The sequence below is a fragment of the Cherax quadricarinatus genome, chromosome 50 (genome assembly GCF_038502225.1).
Source record: "Cherax quadricarinatus isolate ZL_2023a chromosome 50, ASM3850222v1, whole genome shotgun sequence".
Taxonomy (NCBI): domain Eukaryota; kingdom Metazoa; phylum Arthropoda; class Malacostraca; order Decapoda; family Parastacidae; genus Cherax; species Cherax quadricarinatus.
In genome coordinates, this window is record NC_091341.1 from 18,631,837 (window position 1) to 18,649,540 (window position 17,704).

At 37.0% G+C, this 17,704-nt stretch overlaps 1 protein-coding gene across 4 annotated transcripts in view; it reads left to right on the plus strand.

The window, feature by feature from the left end:
- Positions 1-17,704, plus strand: part of LOC128695366 (phospholipase D2) — a 117,074-nt gene that overhangs the window by 58,449 nt on the left and 40,921 nt on the right. For all 4 annotated transcript variants that reach the window (XM_070095450.1, XM_053785889.2, XM_070095451.1 and 1 more), the window contains 11 exons: positions 1,049-1,205; positions 1,562-1,648; positions 1,906-1,985; positions 2,674-2,797; positions 5,511-5,661; positions 7,256-7,351; positions 7,883-8,020; positions 11,890-12,013; positions 12,876-12,976; positions 14,023-14,211; positions 14,653-14,732. In XM_070095450.1, coding sequence (XP_069951551.1) covers positions 1,076-1,205; positions 1,562-1,648; positions 1,906-1,985; positions 2,674-2,797; positions 5,511-5,661; positions 7,256-7,351; positions 7,883-8,020; positions 11,890-12,013; positions 12,876-12,976; positions 14,023-14,211; positions 14,653-14,732 — 1,300 coding nt within the window. In that variant the 5' untranslated portion in view covers positions 1,049-1,075. The remainder of the gene's footprint in view (positions 1-1,048; positions 1,206-1,561; positions 1,649-1,905; positions 1,986-2,673; positions 2,798-5,510; positions 5,662-7,255; positions 7,352-7,882; positions 8,021-11,889; positions 12,014-12,875; positions 12,977-14,022; positions 14,212-14,652; positions 14,733-17,704) is intronic.

Consider the following 17,704-nt stretch of genomic DNA (forward strand, 5'->3'; position numbering starts at 1 on the left):
CATGAAAGAAGCAATGAGAAGTCCCCAGATATCATAGCAGTCATGGAAACGAAACTCACTGAGACAGTAACAGATGCAATCTTCCCACCAGGATATCAGATCCTGAGGAAAGATAGAAGGAACAGAGGGGGAGGAGGGTTTGCACTGCTCGTAAAAGACCGATGGAGATTTGAGGAAATGGAAGGCATGGACGAGATTGGAGGAAGGGACTACATAGTAGGTACACTGCAGTCTGGGGAACATAAGGTAGCCATTGGAGTGATGTATAATCCACCACAGAACTGCAGGAGGCCAAGAGAGGAATATGAAGAGAACAACAGAGCAATGGTGGGCACACTGGCCAAGGTGGCAAGAAGAGCTCACTCAAGCAGAGCAAAGTTAATGGTTATGGGCGATTTCAACCACAGGGAGATCGACTGGGAAAACCTGTAGCCACACGGGGGTCCCGAAACATGGAGAGCCAAGATGATGGATGTGGTACTGGAAAACCTTATGCATCAACATGTTAAGGACACTACCAGAGAGAGGGGAGGATGAACCAGCAAGGCTGGACCTTGTGTTCACGCTGAGCAGTTCAGACATTGAGAACATCACATATGAGAGGCCCCTTGGAGCTAGTGATCACATGGTTCTGTGTTTTGAATACATAGAATTACAAGTAGAGAGGGTAACGGGAGTTGGATGGGAAAAGCCAAACTATAAAAAGGGGGACTACACAGGTATGAGGAACTTCCTGCAGAAGGTTCAGTAGGACAGAGAATTGGCAGGAAAGTCAGTAAATGAAATGATGGAATACGTAACAACAAAATGCTGTTATCATCTCATTCATTTCGAAGATTTTTCCTTAATTATCACACTATGAATATCTGTGATGGTCAGATGTATTCAGTGCTGTTTCAGATGTTTTAACAATAGAAAATATGGAGAAGGATTGGTAGTTAAAATGTTTGTGTATTTGGGCCTCTCTCAAATCCTAAAGGAAACTAAGCATTCTTTATTGAATAGATATTTAATGCGACATTACATTTGAGAATTACAAGTATTACAGGTGAACAGGGGAGATGTGCCTCAGGATATGGAGCCCTTAGCTGGTAATGAAGAATGTATTGAGAGCCCAAGCAATTATGGAGCCACTCATTACCAGTTTGTTAATGCTACCTCACAACTGCAGTTTGATGATGATGATCAGCACAATGATCATACAGGTAAAGATCAGGTATTACCTATTCATGGATCTTGGGATCATTTTCTATTTTCAAGAGAGCATGATCAATTATTTTTGCTGCATTCAGATAATTTGTATTGAAAGCAACAACAACTAGTATTCTAGTAATCACAGGTCTGCAGTAGCTGGTCTATAGTATTACTTTTTTTACTTGCATTGCTTCCTGAATATGATGATCCATAAAAAACTGTCATATTTTCAAATTTTATTGATAATTTCTGATGAATTGCAGTAGTATACAGTATTAAGTGTCCTCTTTAATTTCTTACACATTTTGCTGTTACAGTGCCCTTTTTACACCCATTCTTAAAATCATCAGATTTTTATTCTTTATAGGAGTCAGGAAGTCACCATCATCCACATCCATCTTGGATTCCAAGCTTGGTAAGGCACCCAGGAGGAGCACCACTCCACGACCTACAGGTTTGTTGTATATTCCTTTATTAGATGAGTACAGAATCTAGTTATACTGATACTAAATTATATGAGAAAAGATAGTATAATTGTAAATAATTTTGATACAGAAAGTTCAATTTTAAAAAATTAACTCATGTTTGATATTACAGTATTAACAAGAAAGCTATATTTACTTATAAAAAATATGCACAATACATAAATAATGATTTTCCTTTAATAACATTCCTCCATATATATGAGGAATAACTTTTTTCACATTATAGATCTGCCACTAACTCCCATTGATGATACCGACTTCAGTTCAAAAAGGATTCTTCGTTCTGATCCAAAAGAGAAAATGCAGGTATGCATTATCAAACCTGGTTACATTTACTGTAGCCAAGTTTGAGGTATGTATGGTACTAGGGAAGCCAGTTGTTACTGTGAGAGCTGGTCTTAGTCTTTATTAAAGGGTTGTATTCCTGGGGAATTTTTTAAATGTTTGAACTTTTTGAGATGAGTTTTTTGAATTCTTGTGGAAAGATTCCAACAAAACAAGCAAGAAATAATTACCTTTTATATGAATGTGAAACAGAAGTTAAACATTTTTCACTTGCCAGATTTGCTAGTCTTCTTTCATATGAACAACCTCAGTAAAATACTAGGTAAATCTTAGATTTCTACTGACATTCATTATACAGTCTCTTCTCACATAAAGACCACGTTAGTAAACGAATTTATCGCTAAGCGAGGAGCATACTATAATGGTAGTGGGTTTGTGTCAGCCATCTTTGATATTGTTTTAATGTCACCTTTGCACCATTTATAACATTTTTAGTATATTTTTAAATGTTTATATAGTAGTGTACTGTATATTGTAATAAACAAAATAGAGGAAATCACCTCTAATATACATTATTTAGGTATGCATACTGGTCAGAGAGCCCGTCATAAGTCCGAGTCATCTGTAAATGAGCACGTCGCTAAGTGAGGAGAGACTGTATATTAATTTTTACTTTCCTTTGTGTTTCTTAATAGTTAAAAATTTTCAGAATCGTCCTTCCATGAAAGTGTTCGCTCTAACCCAGAGGCCAACTTTAGGTTCACCAGACTCTGATCCAGATGTTCTTGGTTACCTGGATCACACACCAGACCCCTTGCCTGATACAAATGATAGTAAGTTCATTATTTTTGGTGAGAAAATTGAAAAAAAAAAACATCAGAAATGTCATATTCATCATTGTGATGTCTGTGCATTGTTGGAAATATAATTTGCATAAAATAGATGAATGTACAACATTTAGAAACTTATATTAGGATACATTTTGCTCTCCTGGTGAGCCAAACATATTCAAGCAATGGTTCCCTAATGTTGTACATTGGTCTGTTTTATACATTTTTTTTTTAACACACCGACCATCTCCCACTGAGGCAGGGTGACTTGAAAAAGAAACATTTTCACAATTTTTCACGCTATCACTGTCTTGCCAGAGGCATGCCACTGTGACAGTTTAGATGGTACACTGTCACTGTCTTGTCAGAGGCATGCCACTGTGACAGTTTAGATGGTACACTATCACTGTCTTGTCAGAGGCATGCCACTGTGACAGTTTAGATGCTACACTATCACTGTCTTGTCAGAGGCATGCCACTGTGACAGTTTAGATGGTACACTATCATTGTCTTGTCAGAGGCATGCCACTGTGACAGTTTAGATGGTACACTATCATTGTCTTGTCAGAGGCATACCACTGTGACAGTTTAGATGCTGCTCCAAACAACAAATAGCTAATGAAATGAGTGAGCAATGGTCAGTGTGTTCACTTTCTTTTTTTTCACCCTGCCTTGGTGGAAAACTGCACGTGGTAAAAATATTTAATCATGCATTATACATTCCATTTACTTAGTCACGAGATTCATATTCAGTTGTGTATCCTGTTTGGGGGACATCAGTGAGTATGAATGGTATTACTCGTTAGGTGTTGGATATTATTGAATGCAGTATTTTTAATGCATTTTTCCTTCTTATAATAGACTTTATTAGAACCCATTACTCTTCAGTTGATAAACAGTTTATATATTGTACAGTATGCTGTATAAATAGTATCATCTGGCCCTGATAATACAGATGACATGAAAACAGTTGGAGTACATTAACTGATATACTACAGTATAGGAAACAACTAATTTAGCCCTTTCTGTTTAGATCTATGCCTCCTATTGTGATAAAAATTTATATATAAACATTATCACTAGGTATAGCACTGTTTATGAAAACTCTTCATGTATTGACTGCTGATGTAGAAAAAAACTCATTGACTTCCACCTGTGATGACAAGGTATACCCCTGACTTAAACCTGGGTTTGTGGTAAAATATAATTATTGTAGTGACATCATACAATGCCACTCTTTCTTATCTTATAACTCTGGGTCAATCTACGATTGACAATACATGATACAGGTGGGCCTCGCTTATACAGCAGGTTAGGTTCCAGGCTTCTGCTGTAAAGTGAAAATCACTATAAAGTGAAACATAACCTTTTTCACTTTCAAATGCATATAAAAGCATGATATGTTTACACTAGAATATATTAAGTGATCAATAGAGCTAGGCCTAGAAAATGCATATACAGTACACACATTACTTTTTTTTTTTTTTAACAAGTCGGCCGTCTCCCACCGAGGCAGGGTGACCTAAAAAGAAAGAAAATCCCCATAAAGAAAATACTTTCATCATCATTCAATACTTTCACCTCACTCACACATAATCACTGTTTTTGCAGAGGTGCTCAGAATACAACAGTTTAGAAGTATATACGTATAAAGATACACAACGTATCCCTCCAAACTGCCAATATCCCAAACCCCTCCTTTAAAGTGCAGGCATTGTACTTCCCATTTCCAGTACACAAGTCCGGTTATATAAAAATAACCGGTTTCCCTGAATCCCTTCACTAAATATTACCCTGCTCACACTCCAACAGCACGTCAGGTCCCAAAAAACATTTGTCTTTATTCACTCCTATCTAACACGCTCACACACGCTTGCTGGAAGTCCAAGCCCCTCGCCCACAAAACCTCCTTTACCCCCTCCCTCCAACCTTTTTGATTACGACCCCTACCCTGCCTTCCTTCCCCTACAGATTTATACGCTCTCCATGTCATTCTACTTTGATCCATTCTCTCTAAATGACCAAACCACCTCAACAACCCCTCTTCAGCCCTCTGACTAATGCTTTTATTAACTCCACGCCTTCTCCTAATTTCCACACTCTGAATTTTCTGCATAATATTTACACCACACATTGCCCTTAAACAGGACATCTCCACTGCCTCCAACCACCTCCTCGCTGCAGCATTTACAACCCAAGCTTCACACCCATATATGAGTGTTGGTACTACTATACTTTCATACATTCCCTTCTTTGCCTCCATAGATAACATTTTTTGTCTCCACATATACCTCAGTGCACCACTACTTACCTTAAAATATTTTTGTACTTAGCTTACAGTGAGTGGTGAATATATTTATTGTAGGTCGCCTGAATAAATGAAGAATGGATGTAATTGAAAACTGCTGTATTAGTGAAATGCTGTAAAGTGAAGTACTGTAAAGCAGGGGCCTCCTATACCTTGGCAATGAAAGATGTCTAATCAGTAATTTAATATAGTGAGAATTTTATATGTTGCAGTAAGAACACAGTAAACAGGTGATATCACAATATGCAAAATAACCACTGTGAAAAAAATACTGAATTTCCAAATGCTTTCATGATTTCTCACACTTGGAAATTTACAATTTTTTCATAGTGATTATTTTGTATTTTATAATGTGTGTAGAGTATTATAGATGGCAATGTTATTTATTATGTATACTTTGTATTCTAGGTGATGGCTCACTGCCTTACTGCAGAGTGTATGAGACAAGTAAATTCATAGAGTTGATGCCAGGAGCCTTCATTCCTAACCATAAGGTGCAGCTACAGATCAGTAAAGTTCAACCTCTCCAATCCCACATACATATCTTCAATAATCACATGTAAGTCAGGCATTTAATCCCTGCATTACATACAAGTCATTTGTAGATAGGCTCAGTAATGAGTAAGCTGTACGTACTTTTTTTTTTCTTTCTACCTCAACAGCTATCTCCTCCCAAGGCAGAGTAACAGTTATAAAGAACAAAAGTCACTATACTGTGGCTGGAACAGTTTACAACTTAACTGTGGCAGTTGTACCTTTAATAATGATTCAGCATGGACTGAAATGTTTAAAGCTTCCTTTCCAAATTGCAAGTAACTTTTGACCAGTATAATTATAATTGCTGTAACTTTTATAATAAACAATATTGTAATATAAAGTAATATAATCCTTAGAATAATCGCAAAATTTTTCGAGATTGTTCTTCTTTCAACATACCGTCCATATCCCACTGAGGTGGGGTGGCCCAAAAAGAAAAACAAAAGTTTCTCTTTTTAACTTTAGTAATGTACACAGGAGAAGAGGTTACTAGCCCCTTTCTCCCAGCAATTTAGTCGCTTCTTATCACACGCATGGTTTTCTAGATTTTATAATGAAGAATAAATTCTGGAGACTAGCAGTAACAATAATAATAATATTTTCCGAAAGAAATGCATCTCACATTATTTGGAAACACAGTAAGGCAAATGCAGCAAAGGCCAGGAAAATGACAGTGGATTATGAGAACTTGAAGCAAGAGAAACTAGGGAATGGTGGTACTGTACTTTTCAAGTCACTTGTAACCTCATTACTTGAATATTTTTCTGTGTCCTCACAGGACTTTTCAGTGCAGGAGAGATAGAGGAGCTGGAAATATAAAAAGGTCATATACTGCCTGTATAGAATTAGTGAAATATTTAACACTTGGGGATGCTTCAAAGCTCTTGGATTGTTCTTTCTGGAACACAGATGAGAGGTATACCTGATAATATACACAGTACATGGAAGATAATTGTGAGTCTGTTTCCTAACCTGCACACTTGTATAACAGGTTGCTGGAGTGAAATTTTTTTTTTTCAATAGACTGCCATTTCCCATCGAGGTAGGGTGGCCCAAAAAGAAAGACAAATGTTTCTCTTTTTAACTTTAGTAATGTATACAGGAGAAGGAGTTACTAGCCCCTTGCTCCTGGCATTTTAGTCGCCTCTTACGACACGCATGGCTTACAGAGGAAGAATTCTGTTCCACTTTCCCATGGAGATAAGTGGAAATAACAAGAAGAACTAGTAAGAGAGAAGAAAACCCAGAGGGGTGTATATATATATACTTGTACATTTATGTGTAGTGTGACCTAAGTGCAAGTAGAAGTAGTAAGTTGTACCTGAAATCTTGCATGTTTATGAGACAGAAAAAAGACACCAGTAATCCTTCCATCATGTAAAACAATTACAGGATTCTGTTTCACACTCACTTGGCAGGATGGTTGTACCTCCCTGGGTGGTTGCTGTCTACCATCCTACTACCCAGGTGAAAGATATTTATCATTTACAAATACAGTTTGGATATTAATCATAAAATGTAAGGAATACTATATGTAAATACTTTATTATGACTTATTCTTTGTCTCTTTGCTCATGTACTGGTATTTCACTTTATTTTACCCTCATTCTACATAGGTTGGTGATTAATTTGGAGCATGGAGATTATAATTGGACAGTGCAGAAGAAAGTAAAGCAAGTAGCAACCCTGCACAGTGTGTTGCTGCTGCTTAGGTGGGTTGCATGAGTGCTCTCTGCTGAGCCTCTATCTGTACTCTGATTCACCAGACATTCTCATGTTCTGTTTGTTAAACTAATGACTATAGTGTTAACTATGAACCTAATATCAGTTAATCTTTTATGTACTCTTGCCTCTTTGCCACTATAATTTTATACTTACAAATTTTACCAGTAACATTGATTACATATACACAGTAATAATGTACATTATTATTGTGTCAAATGAATTATAATACTGTACCTAGGTTTTTGGAGCACATGTGTATTCATGCAATACCTGTTTACAATTACTGTAAGTTCACTACTTGAGTTTACATGTATGAACTTCAGCTCTTGTCCATTTAAAAAATATACAAATACCTATGCTGTTATATATTTAAATTGTATTATAAATTTCAATTCTGTTAGCAGTTTAATGCAAGTTGATTGTGTCACCTAACAAGCATGAGAAATTTACAGTGATTTTTGCTTTCTAAATGCACTGTGTATTAGACCATTAGTAGTAATCGTATGCATCTAATGCAGAACAAGACTGAAAATGCCGGCAGCAACCAGAGACACGAGACGACGCAGGCAAAGTATGCGGCAGCAAATTAAGGAAGCTGAAAAAGCAACTAATACACCAGATGGGGAAAATTCTACCACAAACAGTAGGCAACTCAAGTATGTTTTGCAAACATTACCGCAGTATTACAGTTCTAACATTTGGTTGTGACTAGTTTATCTTGGGCTCCCATAAACTCTGAATTGGATATGCATTGTACTCTGTGTACAGCTGAAGAAAAAAGTTTCTCCTGACTCTCTCTGCTTGGCAGAAGTGGTTTCTGGCAATTCAGATGTAGTAAAGAGATGAGTAAAATCTGCTTTCATGAGTGAATTTACTCAGCTTGTAGTGATAGTGGTGATTGGAGTGACAAAATTAGTTGCCAATACATTCTCTGTCTATTTACAAGCATATTTATGTTCTTGCATATATGAGGTGATTTAGATAATGATGGATGTATTGTATCATGAGTTTATTTTCCTGACTGATTAATCATTTCTGTTTACAAACCTTGTTGATGTTGCAGTTTCTTCAGCATACAATTGTATGTGTCAGTCATACTTACAGGTGAATGTGCAATCCAGCTTTTTGAACAATCATTCACTAGAGAATCTAATTATGATTGTTTTTTAAAACATCTAGTGCTAAAAATGTCATTATAGCTCTGATCTGTTTACATATTATATGGCAAAGCAATTAGGAATAACATGTGCTTGCCTACCATGGAGTGTAAAAATTTGCACACAATATCTTTCTTAATATTGTGTGCTACAAAGAACCCATAACCACATATAACTACACTATAATAATTTTGTGAATAAATTCATAACTGTGTCAACTTATTACTATAAATCTGAAGTTGAATTTGAAAATACATAGCTCCTTAACATTGTAACTTTCATAGAAAACAAAAGTTGGGGCATCTAATCCTTTGACTACTGCCCATAGGATGGGTATGAGTGTAAGATGAAGATGTCAAACTAAACTAATTATGCCCATTTGTGATGACTGCAAGTATACTCCAATTTATACCTAGGATTATGGAGAAATTTGATCATTGTAAGAAAAGCCCCCTCCGACACCTATCATCCTCTCACCTGGTTCAGGTCGATAAATGGCTTGTAGTATACAGTACTGTATTTATTTTGATATTTTCTTGCATAGGTTTAATCCTTTCTTTTAAAATAATAATATTTTTTGTTATTATTATTATGATTATAATTGTTTAACACACTGGATGTCTCTCACAAAGGTAGGTATTATTATTATTATGACATTATTATTGTTATTATTTTTTTTTTTAACACATCGGCCGTCTCCTACCGAGGCAGGGTGACTCAAAAAGAAAGAAAATCCCCAAAAAGAAAATACTTTCATCATCATTCAACACTTTTACCTCAGTCACACATAATCACTGTTTTTGCAGATGTGCCCAGAATACAACAGTTTAGAAGCATATATGTATAAAGATACGCAACATATCCCTCCAAACTACCAATATCCCGAACCCCTCCTTTAGAGTGCAAGCATTGTACTTCCCATTTGCAGGACTCAAGTCCGGCTATATAAAAATAACCGATTTCCCTGCATCCCTTCACTAAATATTACCCTGCTCACACTCCAACAGCTTGTCATGTCCCAAATACCATTTGTCTCCATTTACGCCTATCGAACACGCTCACGCACACTTGCTGGAAGTCCAATCCCCTCGCCCACAAAACCTCCTTTACCCCTTCCTTCCAACCTTTTCAAGGACAACCCCTACCCCACCTTCCTTCCCCTACAGATTTATGCGCTCTCCATGTCATTCTACACTGATCCATTCTCTCTAAATGACCAAACCACCTCAACAACCCCGTCTTCAGCCCTCTGACTAATACTTTTATTAACTCCACACCTTCTCCTAATTTCCACACTCCAAATTTTCTGCATAATAGTTACACCACACATTGCCCTTAGACAGGACATCTCCACTGCCTCCAACCACCTCCTCGCTGCAGCATTTACAACCCAAGCTTCACACCTATATAAGAGTGTTGGTACTACTATACTTTCATACATTCCCTCCTTTGCCTCCATAGATAACGTGTTTTTGTCTCCACATATACCTTATTCTTTCAACAAACCAGCCGTATCCCACCGAGGCAGGGTGACTGAAAAAAAAAAGTTTCTTTTTTTACTTTTGTAATGTATACAGGAGAAGGGGTTACTAGCCCCTTGCTCCCTGCATTTTTAGTCACCTCTTACGACACGCATGGCTTACAGGGGAAGAATTCTGTTCCACATCTCCATGGAGATAAGAGGAAATAAACAAGAACAAGAACTAGTAAGAAAATAGAAGAAAACCCGGGGGGGTGTGTATATACAGGGTGTCCACAAAAACACTGATTTCAAACAGGTATAACATGTAACTTTATTGTAATAATCTTTCACAGTTAGTAGCTTCAGATGCAGGATTTCATTCAATTTCATGTGGTATAGAGTAGCATTAAAGCTACTCAATGTGAGGCCTACTGGTTGCTCGGCAAACATCGATACAATAGTTCAGTTCGGTCCAGACTCTCGGCAGTATATCTGGAGTTATCATGCGAACTGCTTCAGTGATTGAATTTTTCAGCTCCTCCAGGGTTGCAGGTAGTGGTGGTATGTAAACTGTGCTCTTCATGTGCCCCCAAAGAAAGAAGTGACAAACAGTTAGGTCTAGTGACCTCTGCAAGTGGCCCGTGAGGTCACCAGACCTAACTGTTTGTGACTTCTTTCTTTGGTGGTACGTGAAGAGCACAGTTTAGGTACCACCACTACCTGCAACCCTGGAGGAACTGAAAATTTCGATCACAGAAGCAGTTCACATGATAACTCCAGATATGCTTCCGAGCATCTGGACCGAACTGGACTATTGCAACGGTGTTTGCTGAGCAACCAGAGGGGCACGCATTGAGTCCCTTTAATGCTACCATATACCACATGAAACTAAACGAAGTTCTGCATCTGAAGCTACTAAATGTGAAAGATTATTACAATAAAGTTACATGTTATACCTGTTTGAAATCAGGGAGTGTTTTTGTGGACGCCCTGTACGTATATGCTTGTACATGCATGTGCAGTGTGACCTAAATGTAAGTAGAAATAGCAAGATGTACCTGAAATCTTGCATGTTTATTAGACAGATAAAAGACACCAGCAATCTTACCATCATGTAAAACAATTACTGTACAGGCTTCCATTTTACACTCGCTTGGCAGGATGGTAGACCAACAGAGATATCAGAGCTTAATGAGTTATTAACCATTATTATTATTTTTACAAATACATAAGGAGATGCTTTTTTGATAATATTTTTTTACACAATCTGTGTTATTATTTTCAGAATTATATGTATTTTCTCCATGGGGAAGAGGAACAGAATTCTTTCTCCATAAGCCATGCGTGTCGTAAGAGGTGACCAAAATGCCGGGAGCAAGGGACTAGTAACCTCTTCTCCTGTATGTTAAAAGGAGAAACTTTCATTTTTCTTTTTAGGTTGCCCTACCTCAGTGGGCTGTGGCTGGTTTGTTGAATTTTTTTCTTTTTTTCATATTTCATTTGCTTATTATCCATGTATTGCACTCAGCTGCATTAACATCTAATCTTCAGTTACTTAAGGATTATCAGATGTTTAAAATTGTAATACATAATAGGTTGGTAGACAGTAACCTTCTGGGGAATTTGAAGTGGAAACCTGTTAAACATGTTGCACACTGGCAGGATTGCTAGTGCGTATGACTATGTAAGACTGACTAATTAATCTTACTTTTTGTTTTTACTTATATTCATTATACACTTAGTTTTACTTTTCTGCAACTTTCTTAATAGTTTTTAATACTGTAATTCTTTTTGCAGTAAAATATTCTTTCTGATTTAGAAGGCCTGGTCTCAGATTAGGCCTCAGGGTCAATGATTCCTGGAACTATTATCAGATGGCAGATATAATAGATGTTGTGTTTGACAGATATCCTCGACGAGCCCTGCAGACAATGGATGACACTGTTAAAGCAGACCTGGAAACCTACCTCAAAAATCTTCTTCGACACTCTCTCTTCCGCAACCACCAGGCAGTACTGGAATTCTTTGAGGTATTTTATTTTTTAGAACTTCTATATACTTTATATTTTCTTTTTGCTAGTGCTATATTTACAATATTTTTTAATATGTCACCATTGCTGTCTCTCACTTATTTTCCTGTGTATTTCCACCCATCAGCATGCAGTCTTTAAAGTGTAGAGTTATTTTTTTTGTATTATTTTTAACACATCAGCAGTTTCCCACCAAGGCAGGGTGGCTCGAAAAAGAAAAACTTTCATCATCATTCAGTCCATCACTCTCTTGTCAGAGGCATGCTTACACTACAGTTATAAAACTGCAGCATTAACACTCCTCCTTCAGAGTGCCGGCACTGTACTTCCCATGTCCAGGACACGAGTCCTGAGTAAATTTAATATAGTTATTATTGTACAGTAGTCCCCCTGTATCTTTGGGGGATATGTTCCAACAGTACAACAGGGTTTCTATTGTACTGTAATTCAAAACTAAATATTGTAATGCATGTTCACATTGATTGTAATCCAAAGAGAACATATTGCTATTGTAATAATAATAATAAATTTATTTCCACATGTTGCATATGGTAGTTTTTACGAAACTGGATAACAATTAGTAGCACACATGGAGAGGTCCTGGTTTTACAGAGCATTTCAGGCAAGCTTAAACCTTTCCTAAGGCTAGCAGAACATAACAGATCATTTATACAAAAATGTTAAAGGGTTAATTTTCAGTACAGTAATTTGCTTTAGTTTTTGTCGAGTTTTAATTCATATCTCAATTTTCCTGAAACAGTACAGTGATATAAAGTATGTACAGTTACTCTAGATCTGGTACACAGTAAAATGTCATGTATACTTAGTGTATTTGCTATATAAACACAGATGCCTGTTGCAGATATCTCCTGTATCATTCATCAGTGAGCTGGGATGCAAGATCAAAGAAGGCTATGTAAGAAAGAGGACTGGTAGTGGGAATCCACATGGTTGCTGTAACTGGTGAGGGTGTTAGTAGTATGCAGTATCTTTGTGTGTTACTGTTGTCCTTGTACACTGATAGCTTGTGTGTTATTTTCCTTGGTACTGAAAGATTGTGGTAATGAAAAATGTGTTCCTGCTGATCCCAGATCTTTCTTAAGCACCCAGCAATAGTTCAGTATTCAAAAAGAGGTTTATATGCTTAACCTTAGAAAAGTAACCTCAGATGAGGCTTGAGATTATTGCTGATTTTATTAGGGATAGTAGTGAAGAATCAGAATCTGAATGATGTCCAACTGGCATGATTGAGCATTTTTAGTTAGTCAAAATGGCCTTCAACATGGTCACTCTAGCGAAGATACAATTTTGATTTATTAGTTTTAGTTCAATTTTCTTCTGTAATACATTTTCAAATGTTTGTATGATCAGTATATCTAGTTAGAGGGGTTACATAACAATCCCACTCAATTTTTACAAAACGGTTATACTGTATGTATGATGCATTACAATTTTTTTTTGTGCAGATTTCTTCATTTTATTTATCAGCCTTATTATTGTATGTAAATTTGTAAAGAACTTCAGTTGGTAAAGGTAATAAATGTAACACAAGAAAGCATGAATTTTAGTCATCTGTTATCATTTCTTTGAGTTTTATGTTTATAATCTTTGTCATCTTCATTTTCTTCATTGTCATTGTCTGCTGTAGAAGTTGCTCATTTGTTTTTATTAATTGCATTGTTTTAATTTGCAGTAGGTGTGATGTGACACTTGTAATTTTGTTTTTTTCCCTCGACAAACCGGCTGTATCCCACTGAGGCAAAAGAATATTGTATGGAAATAGACAGGCATTTTTGGACATGATTAAAAGCACAGGAGCTAAACAGGGAAATTAATGATGTATAGTTATGGCATACTTTAATGGAATAATGCATGTATATGTTACAAAAAGTATGCATAGTATTTACTAAAGTAATTGCTCAAAGGCTCATCCAGAACTAATTTTAGATTTCTCTGATTATTTTATCAATTTTAGAGGATTCAGAGATAATTAGTCTTTACTTTTTTAGGTGTTTAACATCATGCGCAGAGAAATATAAACGCCGATGGCTTGTTTTGAAGGAGACGTGCCTCTTCTTCCTGGCCCCAGAGACTGGCCAAGTGCGCACTGTAATGCTTATGGACTCTGGGTTCCAGGTGTCTCAAACTTACAGACTAATTGGCTCTCGCAATAGTCTCCTCATTTCTAATCTTTCCAGGTATGTTGCTTCATTCATTAACAGATTAATATTAATTAACATTTTGAAGCCTTTAATAGTTTATACTAGTTTTGAAAGAGTGCCAGATGGTGTTGAATCATATTACAGATATGTGAGTGACCAAAATGTATGAAATAAATTTTGCGTAATTTTATAACAACTGTGTACTTACATAAATACATTTGTTTATATATAACCACAGTACAAGATTATTACTCACGAAATCGTAATGACTCAATTGCAAACAAACCATGGAACGGGCGGCAATTGAACCTATGGCACGGGTCTGGAGTTTTAGGACTCGCTTGCAATGAATTCAGTCCCTGCCGTTCCATGGTTTGTTTACAAGATTATTACTCTGCAGGTTCAATATTTATTGTTGGATGAATTATTATTTCTAAATATGACTAAGACTGAATATTGCTTATATGTTTCTCACAGATCACTGATGATAAAATGTGATTCAGAATCTAGCAAGAAAGAGTGGTATACTGTCCTCACTAAAACACAGCGTAAATATGGTGAGTTATGTTTGTAATTCTGATTTTAGATGTTGCATTTTTTGTGGTAGTTTTCTATCTTTTGTTGTTGATAAGGGTCTCTCCATCATATTAAATGGAAAATATAGTAATGATATAGCATTTTCTTAATCCTTTGACTGTTTCGGCCAGTGTTTCGGACGTATATATACTCAATAATTCTAGCGGCTTCAAATCAAGCAGGAGAAAGCTGGTAGGCCCACATTTGAGAGAATGGGTCTGTGTGGTCATTGTGCACTGTATAAAAAAAATCCTGCAGCATGCAGTGCATAATGAGAAAAAAAATGACCATGTTTTTGGATTAAAATGCTGACTTTGAGGTGTATTTTCGTATGGTATTTGTGGTTGCATTCTCATTTTCTTGGTCTCATTTGACAGAAATAGAGATGATTTTGATTAGTTTCACGATGAAAACGACCTTGAAATTGAGCTCAAAGTAGCGGATATGTTCGATTTTTACCAATGTTCAAGAGTAAGCAAATCACACCACACGTCCAGTACATGTCAACTGGGGAGTCTAAAATGGAAAACTAATTGGTATCTTTGAAGTCTTTGATGCGTAGACTGTTGATTGAGTAAGTAAGTAAGTAAGTTTATTCAAGTACAGTGGACCCCCGGTTCGTGATACTAATCCGTTCCTGAGAGCTCATCGTAAACCAAAAATATTGGAAAGCGAATCAATTTTCCCCATAAGAAATAATGGAAATCAAATTAATCCGTGCAAGACACCCAAAAGTATGAAAAAAAAACTTTTACCACATGAAATATTAAGTTTAATGCAATAGAATAGTAATTACAATAACAACAATAACAATAAGTAACAATAAATAACGAAAGAATAATTGACACTTACCTTTAATGAAGATCTGGTGATGATTGATGGGATGGGAGGAGGGGAGAGTGTGGATGGTGTTAGCATTTAGAAGGGGAATCCCCCTCCATTAGGACTTGAGGTAGCAAGTCCTTTTCCAGGGTTACTTCCCTTCTTCTTTTAATGCCACTAGGACCAGGTTGAGAGTCACTGGACCTCTGTTGCACAACATATCTGTCCATAGAGGCCTGTACCTCTCATTCCTTTATGACTTTCCTAAAGTGGTTCACAACATTGTCAGTGTAATAGTCACCAGCACGGCTTGCAATAGCTGTCTGAGGGTGATTTTCATCCATGAAGGTTTGCACTTCAAGCCACTGCCTAGCCTTTTCACAAATGATTGCTTGAGAGATGCTTTCTCCTGCTATCTGTTTTTCATTTATCCACACCAATAACAGTCTCTCAACATTTTCTAACACTTGCGGTTGCTGTTTGGTAATCACAGTTGCACCTTTTGCAAGAACAGCTTCCTTGATTGCTGTTTTCTTGCTCACTATAGTAGAGATGGTTGATTGGGGTTTACTATACAACCTGACCAGCTCCGACATACCAGGAAAAAATTATAGAGGAATAAGTTTATTGAGTATACCAGGAAAAGTGTAGGGTAGGGTTATAATTGAAAGAATTAGAGGTAAGACAGAATGTAGGATTGCGGATGAGCAAGGAGGTTTCAGAGTGGGTAGGGGATGTGTAGATCAAGTGTTTACATTGAAGCATATATGTGAACAGTATTTAGATAAAGGTAGGGAAGTTTTTATTGCATTTATGGATTTAGAAAAGGCATATGATAGAGTGGATAGAGGAGCAATGTGGCAGATGTTGCAAGTAATGGACTAATCTACTTCACAATATTTCTTATGGGAACAAATTCGGTCAGTACTGGCACCTGAACATACTTCTGGAGTGAAAAAATATCGTTAACCGGGGGTCCACTGTATATGGAATAGGTAGTAAGTTACTAAATGCTGTAAAGAGTTTTTATGAGGATAGTGAGGCTCAGGTTAGGGTGTGTAGAAGAGAGGGAGACTATGTCCCGGTAAAAGTAGGTCTTAGACAGGGATGTGTAATGTCACCTTGGTTGTTTAATATATTTATAGATGGGGTTGTAAAAGAAGTAAATGCTAGGGTGTTCGAGAGAGGGGTGGGATTAAATTATGGGGAATCAAATTCAAAATGGGAATTAACACAGTTACTTTTTGCTGATGATACTGTGCTTATGGGAGATTCTAAAGAAAAATTGCAAAGGTTAGTGGATGAGTTTGGGAATGTGTGTAAAGGTAGAAAGTTGAAAGTGAACATAGAAAAGAGTAAGGTGATGAGGGTATCAAATGATTTAGATAAAGAAAAATTGGATATCAAATTGGGGAGGAGGAGTGTGGAAGAAGTGAATGTTTTCAGATACTTGGGAGTTGACGTGTCGGCGGATGGATTTATGAAGGATGAGGTTAATCATAGAATTGATGAGGGAAAAAAGGCGAGTGGTGCATTGAGGTATATGTGGAGTCAAAAAACGGTATCTATCGAGGCAAAGAAGGGAATGTATGAAAGTATAGTAGTACCAACACTCTTATATGGGTGTGAAGCTTGAGGGGTAAATGCAGCAGCGAGGAGACGGTTGGAGGCAGTGGAGATGTCCTGTCTAAGGGGAATGTGTGGTGTAAATATTATGCAGAAAATTCGGAGTGTGGAAATTAGGAGAAGGTGTAGAGTTAATAAAAGTATTAGTCAGAGGGCAGAAGAGGGGTTGTTCAGGTGGTTTGGTCATTTAGAAAGAATGGATCAAAGTAGAATGACATGTAAAGCATGTAAATCTATAGGGAAGGAAGGCGAGGTAGGGGTCGTCCTCGAAAGGGTTGGAGAGAGGGGGTAAAGAAGGTTTTGTGGGCGAGGGGCTTGGACTTTCAGCAAGCGTGCGTGAGCGTGTTAGATAGGAGTGAATGGAGACGAATGGTACTTGGGACCTGACGATCTGTTGGAGTGTGAGCAGGGTAATATTTAGTGAAGGAATTCAGGGAAACCGGTTATTTTCATATAGTCGGACTTGAGTCCTGGAAATGGGAAGTACAATGCCTGCACTTTAAAG